At 40.6% G+C, this 12,223-nt stretch overlaps 1 protein-coding gene across 2 annotated transcripts in view; it reads left to right on the top strand.

Moving 5' to 3' along the window:
• The window catches only part of fras1 (Fraser extracellular matrix complex subunit 1), a 311,268-nt gene that overhangs the window by 91,935 nt on the left and 207,110 nt on the right, over window positions 1-12,223 (top strand). The window contains exons 4-8 of one of the 2 annotated variants that reach the window (XM_060907238.1): window positions 186-278; window positions 752-911; window positions 5,322-5,455; window positions 7,375-7,458; window positions 11,905-12,006. In XM_060907238.1, coding sequence (XP_060763221.1) covers window positions 186-278; window positions 752-911; window positions 5,322-5,455; window positions 7,375-7,458; window positions 11,905-12,006 — 573 coding nt within the window. Of the gene's footprint in view, window positions 1-185; window positions 279-751; window positions 912-5,321; window positions 5,456-7,374; window positions 7,459-11,904; window positions 12,007-12,223 lie in introns of those variants that run through there. The other variant, XM_060907239.1, reaches the window with a different exon arrangement.

Below are 12,223 nucleotides of genomic sequence, written 5' to 3' on the forward strand. Positions count from 1 at the left end.
CACTCCTGTCATAAAAATCCGTAATTATATCTCCCTGTCCCTTTTTTAACCTCCTTGAAAGCTGGTAGTTTATCAGTCCATCTACATTCTGCCACAAATCCATCAATGAGTCATATCTGGACAGTTAACACCTCTATTGATGCTAATGATATTGTGCTAACATGGCTGTCTGAATGTGTTCCCAGGGTGAGCGTTTAAGAATCCCCGCTAACCGATGCTGTCCAGAGTGTTTCCCACAGTCAACCGGCTCTTGCCAGCACCAGGGAGCCGTGTATGGGGTAAGTGACACTCCTGTGGATGAGGCCCAAAGGCCCCAGTCTAGACTCTTAGTTGAGCCTGCCATTTCTTGTAGTGTGCTAAGTGGTCAGTCAGTGCACAATTGCTTTCTTGTTAGCGCCCCACTCTTGCTTGACAGAACTAGCCTCTTGTTGGTCCTCCTTTGATAAGCCGTTTGCTGTTCTGCTTAACATTCTGACTGTGTCGCTTCCAGCTCGAGTGGCGTTTACTTAAGGAAGCTGGCTGTGTTGGCATAGGGGCATAATTCCATAGCTAATTAACTTGCCGCATGTTCGTACAAATTCTCAAACAGCATATAAGACTTTTAGAAAAGTGAAGACTTGATCAATATGAAGACTTGGAGCTATTGCTAGCCAAAGTCACTGACAGTGCCATCGTGTAGCAAAAGCAAATACCAACTCTCCCACAACCTCATAACCTCTCTCTCTCTCTGTCTCGCCGTCTTCTTGTGCAGCATGATAGCCAGTGGAGTGAGTCCAAGTGCTCAGAGTGTACATGTGCTTCTGGGAAAGTGACCTGTGTCCCTCCTGCCTGTCCTCCCCTTAGTTGCGGGAAAGGACAGACTCCTTATGTCCCAGTCGGAGAGTGCTGCCCTAAATGTGCCCACAATGGAGGTAGGAGTACAGACTTGCTGAAACCTTTCAAAATGACAGCGGAAAGACTAATGCTAAACTGTTTCTCATGAAGCGTTCTTGTACTAGAGGCACTGAAGTAGCAATAAGGTAGGAATAAAGAGCTTTTGTCACTTATTCAGGTATAAAATTGGGCCCCATCGTCTGGGAAAGGAGCCCAGCACCTTTTCTTTATGTCGACTTGAGCTCTGGTTCTATAATTTGAAAATAAATTGAAATAAACTACACTACTTCTTCTTTTTTTTGGTGATATACAGTACTATGCAAAAGTCTTAGGCACCCTATTGTTTTTTTCATACAAACTTTATCAATTTCTATTTGATGACCTCTACATTATCGAGTCAGTACAAAAACATTTTAGAGTTCCAAGCGTTCGTTTTCCAGCACAAAACTAAATGTTACAGAAAAAAAAAAAAGTTTGTATCTGAGCAGCATATTACATAAGAGAGCACTTTTCAGATTAAAAAAGAAAACATAATGAAGGCTACTGGGTTTTGGTGCAAAATTAAGAAGTAAGTGTGACTGTCAAAGTGTCAAACAGTCAAAATGTTGAAACATCCTCATCATCTAATATTCCATGATCAATAGAGTCCCTGAGTTTTACTGTATATAACTTTGATTCCGTGGGCGGCACGGTGGTGTAGTGGTTAGCGCTGTCGCCTCACAGCAAGAAGGTCCGGGTTCGAGCCCCATGGCCGGCGAGAGCCTTTCTGTGCGGAGTTTGCATGTTCTCCCCGTGTCCGCGTGGGTTTCCTCCGGGTGCTCCGGTTTCCCCCACAGTCCAAAGACATGCAGGTTAGGTTAACTGGTGACTCTAAATTGACCGTAGGTGTGAATGTGAGCGTGAATGGTTGTCTGTGTCTATGTGTCAGCCCTGTGATGACCTGGCGACTTGTCCAGGGTGTACCCCGCCTTTCACCCGTAGTCAGCTGGGATAGGCTGCAGCTTGCCTGCGACCCTGTAGAACAAGATAAAGCGGCTAGAGATGATGAGATGAGATGAACTCTGATTCCTCACATCCTGCCAATTCATCCGTGTACCTTTTCAGGTTTTCTCGTTTTTTCATACTGTTTGTAACATTTATTAATTACTGATGCCTCAGTCATCACAATACAGTTTAACAGATGACTTGCAACCACGTGATCAAAATGTGCTACGTCATGATCGTCCGCCATGATGGTGGATATACAAAGCAACTAGGATGGTAGCCACTGAAAGCGTGTCTGTAAACAATGCTGAATTTTCTCAGTATTACTACGATTTGAACGGTCGAGTGAAGATTCGATACAAAAAGAAGATGGATATGTGTGATTTTTGACCCATATTATTTAAAAAAGTCAGACTTTTCTGAAGATATGACGCTTCTACTGACCATCAAGTACCCAGATATCGCATTCTATCTGGTTCGGCTGCCGAAGAATGAAGTCTGACTTTGGACGAAACATAGCCCATTTTCCGAGTGGGTGCCCAGTCTGGATTGTTTCGATCGTATAATTTTGCTGGCGCTCCTAGAAGCGAAATGGTAATACACGTGTTAAAATTATAACAACGACCGAGCAAACCACGACAAGAGAACGCTCATTTTATAGCCAAATTCTAGCAACACGAAATAAAATTCTTCCATGATGATATTGAGAGAGCTTTTGAATCTCAGCTGCTATAAAATGATCACTGCAAACACGAGCTATTTTGGTTTTAGCCTCTGTTAGATCAGCCCTGCCAATGTTGTTCAGCCGTGCTCGTCTCCTCTCTGTACTAAGCCTCAGTTTCCTCGCCCAATTTCCAAATAGTGGACAGAAAATCTAAAAAATAAGAATGTGCCACGGTCACGAGTACTGTTGTGACCACAACCATATACAGCACAAAGATGTAGCATAGCTAAAAGAACGCTTAAAGCAGTGGAAAAACAAAGAGAGTTGCGCACGTGTGACTGTTTTGTATGGAATGTCGCTTGACCCTGCATTTGTATCTCCACCAACATGGCTGACATCTGGGTTTCTATTTTGCTTTGACGTCACTTGCAAGTCAAGGATGCTACTTTATTGAAAAAGCATTCATGTAAATCTTGTAAAACTTTTTTAATTCCATGAAAGCAATTACCTGCTGTTTTTTTTTTTATATACAAAATATTCATTAAAAGCAAAAAAAGATAATTCTGCTCGCTTACAAGTTTTCCTCTCTCATTTTGACAGAAATTAGTATGAAGATGCAGACATTGACAGACGCGACTTGGCCAGTTAATCGAGTCATGAAAGTAGATGAACTGACCCAAGTACAGGTTTCGTTTTTTATTAAAAACAACCAAGGCAACCAAACAAAGGTGGCTCGGCAATAGTCAAAACAATGAACAAGCAAGAGGTTGGCAATCAGCAAACTGACGATTACTCGACAATAAACAAAGCAGTGGTTAAAACTGTGAGACAAAACGAAGCAATGATCAAAAGGCTTCGTAATATCACAAGTGTAATGCTGGAGTTGGACTTTTTTGAGAGTCATGTGGCATAATCACTGACTGGGAATTATGGATATTGGAGTTTGCTTGCTTAACAGGGTTTTGTGGATTGCAGCTAGTTAAATTAAGTCTCTTGGACAGAGACACATAGATTTTAAAATTAACAAAAACACATTTATTCACGGGCGGCACGGTGGTGTAGTGGTTAGCGCTGTCGCCTCACAGCAAGAAGGTCTGGGTTCGAGCCCTGTAGCCGATGAGGGCCTTTCTGTGCGGAGTTTGCATGTTCTCCCTGTGTCCGCGTGGGTTTCCTCCGGGTGCTCCGGTTTCCCCCACAGTCCAAAGACATGCAGGTTAGGTTAACTGGTGACTCTAAATTGAGCGTAGGTGTGAATGTGAGTGTGAATGGTTGTCTGTGTCTATGTGTCGGCCCTGTGATGACCTGGCGACTTGTCCAGGGTGTACCCCGCCTTTCGCCCGTAGTCAGCTGGGATAGGCTCCAGCTCGCCTGCGACCCTGTAGAACAGGATAAAGCGGCTAGAGATAATGAGATGAGAGATGAGACATTTATTCACGTTTACACAGTATTACATGTAGAGCTCAACATGCTGTGTAATGTATCTAATATAATGTATAATGAACCATACTCTTACAACATTGTTCACATGCAAGAAAAGCATGATGCCACTTTCCCCCACTTTCTAAATCCCATTTTAATCCCTGAACCCATCCAGGGGATTTATAACTTCCTCAGAAACGGATGAAGCCTCCAGATTATCCACTCAGCTTGACCTACAAAATTGCACTCATTTTTTCTAGTCTCTGGAATGCAGACAATTCAAGACACTGAGCATAAATCTTAATCTAAAAATCCAAACAGATTACCATAAATGAAAGCCAATCATTAACATGATTCCATAATGCTAAGTGTCTCCAGCTAGTTTATGTTCATTAGAAAGTAGGTTAATTCACTTCCGGGCTACACTGTATTGTACTTAAATATTACAGAGACATCCAAACCTTTGGGTCTCAAAAGAGACCGGAGGAGACTTTCTGTTGAATGTAAAACAGAAATTAAGAGCTGATTTTACAAAGCTGTGATCAATAATTAAGGTTATGTATGCAGTCTCTAAATAATCCATTTGTGCGTACTGTTTTCAACATTGAAAATTCATCTCATCTCATTATCTCTAGCTGCTTTATCCTGTTCTACAGGGTCGCAGGCAAGCTGGAGCCTATCCCAGCTGACTACGGGCGAAAGGCGGGGTACACCCTGGACAAGTCGCCAGGTCATCACAGGGCTGACACATAGACACAGACAACCATTCAGACTCACATTCACACCTACGGTCAATTTAGAGTCACCAGTTAACCTAACCTGCATGTCTTTGGACTGTGGGGGAAACCGGAGCACCCGGAGGAAACCCACGCGGACACGGGGAGAACATGCAAACTCCGCACAGAAAGGCCCTCGCCGACCACGGGGCTCGAACCTGGACCTTCTTGCTGTGAGGCGACAGCGCTAACCACTACACTACCATGCCGCCCCACATTGAAAATTTTAATCACTTTTGTACTTACACAAAAAGAAATCAAACTTTGATTTATTCATGTTGCAACTGCACTATATATCTGGGGGAGGGGGGACAGCAATGTTTTCTTTCCATAATTCATATATTGTAGCTCAGAGCTTTAGCTCATGCTCTCTCATCTAAAGTTGAGCCTCTCTTTTGAACTGTTTTTGATGTACATGATATTTCTTCACACTTGTAGCTGGAGCTGTCTTGTCCCTTGGTGTAATCTCTAGAGCAACATTACTGTGTCGTTACCCAAGTTAAAGCTAAATGCATTAAATGGAACACCAACAAAAAAGCAAAGTACTCCATTTCATACAAATAGTTACCTGTGTATATAAACGCTATTGCATACCATTTCCACAGCTTCTTGCTCCTGGGAGGGAGAAGAGCACAGGGATGGAGAGGAATGGAGTCCCAGTCCCTGTACAAGGTGTGGATGTAGAAACGGACAGGCCGAGTGCTCTGTCGTAGAGTGTCAACCCATCACATGCAAGCCAGTACGTACTGAGAGTCAAACAGCATCGCTTCCGATGGCATTTCAACTTATTGTCCTAATTGCGATGTGTTTCTGTTGCATAAACATGTTGCCATTACTTATGGTTTTTATGGACAGTGATGAGAAAAAGTAGAGTGCATTTTAAATAGCAAGACATAAAGGAATATCACCTGGTCCTAACCAGGTCCTAAAAGTAAGTACATTGAACATAAAGTTGCTGCATTAACATTGCATAAAAATTATTGAGTACCAAAATTCAAGCAATGCACAAAGACAAGCTTTGTCTATAGTAATTCACAAAGCAATTTTTAGGCAGGAGCTGTTCATGAAATGCTCTTGACTAATTACGTATTTACGTAGTTATACTAGTTATGCTAATTAAAGCAGAACATTTGGTAATTGGTTGATCGGAAACGTTCAGGTTTGTGTTAACATCATTCCAATAAGAAAGACATCAGAAATTAGTTATTGCCCCTCAGCTTTCTAGAATGGGTTATAAGGCTGTTTCAAAAAAAAAAAAATTAAATCCTTCTTTCTACATTGACAAAGATTACTAGGAAATAGAGACTTTTTTAAGACAGTTGTCAGTCTTTCAAGGAGTGGGCATCCTAATACATCATCCCAAGGTCAGAACGTTTGGTAAGATAAATCATAAAAAATCCAAGAGCCAAATATGGAGATTTGCTGGCTTCAGCTAAAATGTTGAATGTTAAATTAGTTCTATTCAGAAAACAACTGAACAAGTCTGGCTTTAAAGGAAGGGTAGACATGAAAGCCCCTCATTTCCAAAAAAGAAAACGTTACAGTGGTGTTGGTTGGAGAATTTGGATCTGAACAAAACCTCATCATTTTTGGAACAGGGTCCTTTAGAGAGATGAGATGAAATTGGAGATATTTGGTGATGATGCACAGCTCCATTTAGTGGAAAGGAAACCTCGCATATAATCAAATATGCCCGATTCCCGGCACGGTGGTGTAGTGGTTAGCGCTGTCACCTCACAGCAAGAAGGTCTGGGTGTGAGCCCCGTGGCCGGTGAGGGCCTTTCTGTGCGGAGTTTGCATGTTCTCCCCATGTCCGCGTGGGTTTCCTCCAGGTGCTCCGGTTTCCCCCACAGTCCAAAGACATGCAGGTTAGGTTAACTGGTGACTCTAAATTGACCGTAGGTGTGAATGTGAGTGTGAATGGTTGTCTGTGTCTATGTGTCAGCCCTGTGATGACCTGGCGACTTGTCCAGGGTGTACCCCGCCTTTCGCCCGTAGTCAGCTGGGATAGGCTCCAGCTTGCCTGCGACCCTGTAGAACAGGATAAAGCGGCTAGAGATAATGAGAGATAATGAGATGAGATGAGATGAGATGAGATGAGATGCCCGATTCCAACTATAGTGGTGAAAGGATGGTGTTTTGTAGAAACTAGGTACCTTGCAGTCACTGAGTTGAAAATGAATTCCTCTTTATATCTGGGGGTATTTATGATGCTAATTTGTCTGACAGCTGACGCTTGGTCAAAAATGGGTCATGCAATCATTTCAAACACATCAAATAAATAAATAAAACTGAACGGCTGAAAAATTAAAGTTTCGGCACAACAAAAGTCAAAGTCCAGATCTGAATCTCAAGTGCTGGGGTGCATAATCAAATGCCCTTAAACATCACTAAATTAAAGCAGTGTTGTAAAGAGTGACCAAAATTCCTCCAAAATCATTATGCTATATTTATTCATAATATTTAAAATATATTATAAATTGGAATGTACAGTATGTTATGTGGCATTATGTATTCTTCAGGCCTGATTAGGACCAGATGAAGTGTTCTGTCTTAATAACAAGTCACAGAATTTTCTCATCCCGGTTATATGCCATGCTATGCAAAAAGTACAATCATGAAACCCATATGAGTCATGTTTGTTTTTGTCTTTTGCAGAATGAGAATCTGGTGATCCAGCCAGGACAGTGCTGTCCTCAGTGCATCTCAAACCCGTGCATAGCCGCTGGAAAAGAGTACAAGGTTCATTGATTAAATAGTGATATTCCAGGTCTTGAGAGCAGAGCAGTGGAGAGAGACAGAATGGTCAATTTTCTTTCAAGATGGAGACAAGTTGAAAGAAAATGAGGCGTTAAAGCAGTACATTATGTGCAGAGGGTTCTCATTAAGAACACCCTCATTTAATTCTGTCCCTCCTTTTTCATGCTGATTTTTTTTTTTTTCCTTTCCGCATGCTACAAGCTTAAGTTTCTTATGCGACTCATCGATTTTCTGTAACAGACACATCGCCATGGGTGGACAATAAGAAACATTAGTGCGAAAGACCAAGCAAAGAGTGTGGTCAGTGATCAGTGATGTGTCAGGTTAATCATGATCTAATGAGGGAAATTTGTCACGACTGATGAACAAACACAATATGGAACATTTTGTTAATTTCTCAAGTAAATTAATTCTCTGTCCCTGATGACTATTTTCTGCACTATTTGCCAGTGCCCTTGGATGAGTCACGTACGTCATGAAATAATTTACCATTTATCTTGAATGTGTTGGTGTTAATATTAATCTCTCTCCTGAAATGTCGTTCAATGTTATTGTTCTTTATCGACCACCATCTGAGAATGATAAGTTTGTGGATAAACTGTCTGATGTACTTAAAACATGTAATGGTAAAGAAGTGCTAATAATGGGCGATTTTAATTTAAACTGGCTAGATAAAACAAAAAGAAAAAAACTAAAAAAATATGGCAAATAGATTTCATCTAACCCAACTGATTGAAAATCCAACTAGGATATCACGATCTTCAAAGACATTACTGGATTTAATTTTTACAAATAAATCAGAACGCATATCAAAAACATATAACTTAATTACTGGGTTATCAGACCACAACCTTACCCTGGTTACGAGACAGTTGTAAAAAAAAAAACGGCTTATAAATAACAATATGCCAGAATGGAAAAAATATATCTCACTCATCCCTAAAACACAAATGCAGTTCTTTGAAGCAGAAGTTAGGCAAACACATTGGGGTAACGTTGTAAATGACAAGAATTGTGAACAAGCATGCAAAGATCTACTGGACACTATTAAAAGGCTCATATCAAAATACACTCAATCCATCCGTTATAAATTTCGGAAACGAACATTGCCTTGGTTTAACAATAGTTTATTTAACCTTATTAAGCAAAGAGATGCAGCCTTGAAAAAATCCCTGTCTGGTTTAGATATTGACCGATTAATATATAAAGGCCTCAGAAACAAGGTTACATCAGAACTGAGGAAGGCCAGAGCAAATTATTTTCTTGAAATTATAAAACAAGCCAAAGGCAATTCAAAATTACTCTGGAGAACCATTGATCAACTTTCAGGAAAAGAATATAAAGAAAGTGTACCCTCTCATCTTAAAATAAATGGAATTTTACAGAATGATTAGTTTAATAATTGCAAATAGTTTTAATGATTATTTTATAAACTCTGTTTTAGAATTGGGCAGCAGTATATCAGCCCATAAACCATCTAAAAATCTAGTTAATGCATTTTATTTGAATTTTACTTCTGTAGATAAATCAAAGATAAATCAAATTTTATCAACAATATCTAATTCCAAAGCAAAAGACATATGGGGTCTTGACACATTTCTCCTAAAGAAATTTAAGGATGTCCTAACTGCTCCCATAACTTACATTTGTAAATAGATCTTTGGAGGAAAATTATTTTCCTAATGTGCTGAAAACAGCTATAGTAACACCGATTTTTAAAGCAGGTGACAAACAGGATGTCACCAATTATAGACCCATTAGTATTCTGCCAGCTATTTCAAAGGTGATTGAAAAAACAGTGGCAGAGCAGTTAATTAATCACTTAGATGTAAAAAGGTTAATGCATCCTATGCAGTTTGGCTTTAGAGCTAACTACTCTACTGACACTGCGTGTTGCTACTTTGTAGAACACATCAAAGCTAATCTTGATAAGGGAGGAGTGGTGGGTGCTGTGTTCTTAGACCTTCGAAAGGCTTTTGATACTGTCAACCATTCAGTACTCCTTTCTAAGTTAGGGTGCTTTCAGCTGGCTCCAAGTGTACTAAACTGGATTGAGTCATATTTAATGAATCGGACACAATGTGTTAGAATTAAGGATAAAATATCTTCCTTAAGAGCTTGCACTATGGGGATTCCACAAGGTTCCATTTTGGGACCGCTTTTGTTTAGTACATACATCAATGATCTCCCTTCTGTATGTGAAGATGTGGAGATATTGATGTATGCTGATGATACTGTCCTATTCACATATGGTAAAGATCCTGGACAGGTTGCAAACAAATTGACTCACACATTAACGAAGGTCTCAGTGTGGTTAAAAAAATCTTGTCTTGCACTAAACACTGACAAAACTGTTACAATGTTCTTTCATAATAGATCTAAACAAAATATTATTCCAAATATATATGTTGATGGAACAAGGTTAAAGAACGTTGAAGAATTCAAATACTTGGGAGTGATTTTAGACTCTACTCTTTCTTTTAAAAAACATATTAAAAAGCTTGGTAATACTATAAGGTATAGCATAGCTAATTTTAGACACATCCGTACCTCTCTAAGTGTTGATGCTGCTATGATGTATGTTAATGCAATGATTATGTCTCACTTACATTACTGTATATCTAGCTGGTCTCAGGCCAACAAGACTGCCTTAAGATCCATTGCTTGACTGTACAAGCAGGCTCTGAAGGTCTTAGACAAAAGACCATTTCAGTACCATCACTGTGCCATACTTGGCAAGTATAATATGCTTAGCCTTGAAAACCTTATACAGTACTCTGATCTGCGTCTAATACATAAAATCATTAATAATACAGCACCCCCACCTCTGAGAAAATTTGTTCAACTCTGCTCTGAACAGATGAGCAGAAACCACAAGATCCACCAGTAGGGGAGATTGTAGCCTCCCAAATCGGCGCTCTGCCTTTGCTCAATCAGCCTTCTCTTTTAGAGCTACCAGAGCTTGGAATAGTCTCCCCAATGACTTAAAAAGTATTGTTGATTTCAAGGCCTTCTCAAGGAGCGTGAAAAAATGGATTTTGAGCAACCAGTCTTGTCAACATTAATCATATTATGTAATGCTGCAATTATATATCTTATGTCTTAATTCTTAACTGAGTGTGTGTGTGTGTGTGTGTGTGTGTGTGTGTGTGTGTGTGTGTGTGTGTGTGTGTGTGTGTGTCTGCGCACATGCATTTGTGCACCTATGGCTGCTCTTATTCTCACGTATTTTGTTTGTATTTGTTTTACCTGCCTAGGGACTGCAGATGGAAATTAGCTTTTTAGCTATAATCTGGCGCAAGCCATCTTCTTACTTTTGTAACCAATGACTCTTGTGCATGGTCCCTGTTTCAACTAAACTAAATAAACTAAACTAAACTAAACTACCGCTGTGCCTTATGATGTATGCTACTCGTTATAAACACCTCCTTTTATATACCTTACATGGCACATTACTTTTACTTCATAGTGGCACATATGAATTGCAGTCAATGCCTAAAACTTTCTTCCGTCATAAGGCACAGCGGTAAAAGATTTCATGACATACATGACTCATCCAAGGGCATTGAAGTGGTTAATTGCACCTGAATGCATTCTCTATTTAAGCTCTTTTGAGTTGGTCATGTTGGACATGACACAACAGTGAGTGAGCATTAAGGCCAATTTATGCTGACAACGCAGTCCTCGCAGATGGCGTCGCAGATGGCGTCGCAGATGGCGTCTGCGTAGCCCCCCCCCGCAGATGCTCTGCGCGCACCTCCCAAAAATTGTGACCACCGCAGAAGCCTCGCAGACAGCGTCGCAGACAAGAGGGCTCTGATTGGTCCACTCTACATCCGCTGTACACGCACTTCCGCTTCCCTACTTTCCCGGTTTGGTTTGTTTTCACTACCGCCATTTTTTTAAAAACACGAGCGAAGATGGAGCAGCACGAAGAGCGGTTGATCAAGGAAGTGTGGAAGTACGTACATCTATACGACTCCAGTTCTAGTCATTATAAGTAACCGGAGGATAAACACTCCACTAACCACACCCACCAACTACTCCTAGCGATTTCGCGACTTCGCGCCCCCTTGCGTTGTGGTGGTGAATAACATCGCGCGCGCCTATTACTCCCCACTCAATGATAAATTACAACTGTCTGCTAAAAGCTATCTGCGAAAGCCTTGTCGCAAGAGCATGCAGAGGCCCTTAGGTTCCATGACCCTGACATTGACCAGAACAAAGACACTTGGTATATTTAGTAATCGGACAATAATCAGGCGTGAACAATCATAAAATTGAAGCAGTAGGTGGCTGGAAAATGAAGAAAATTCTAGGAAAAGTAGAATTCTGCTAAGCGAGGAGGATTGTGAGAATGGGGAAGTATTTTAAATTACGGTTAGCTCCAAGCCCAATCAAACCTCTATCTATGTCTTCTCTCCCCAGGATGGTGAACAATGGCAGAAAAGCAGTTGTACCACCTGTGTGTGTCGCCGTGGACAGTCACGTTGCCACACAGAAAAATGCAGCCCTCTCCAGTGTGACAAGGTCATTTAAAAGACATTACACAGAATCTTTCATGCACAATAAGAAATCTCCAGATCGGTCAGAAGTTTGGTTTTGCCTCTGAGTAAAATAACACACAGCTGTAAAGTATATATTTTTGTTCTAATAGTAGTACAGCTGTATGTGAAACCACATTTAATTTTGTGTGGTAGTTAGAGGCTTGAATCATTATTAGATTTATGGTTGTGTTTGGCATTTT

The sequence above is a fragment of the Neoarius graeffei genome, chromosome 24, assembly GCF_027579695.1.
Source record: "Neoarius graeffei isolate fNeoGra1 chromosome 24, fNeoGra1.pri, whole genome shotgun sequence".
Taxonomy (NCBI): Eukaryota; Metazoa; Chordata; class Actinopteri; order Siluriformes; family Ariidae; genus Neoarius; species Neoarius graeffei.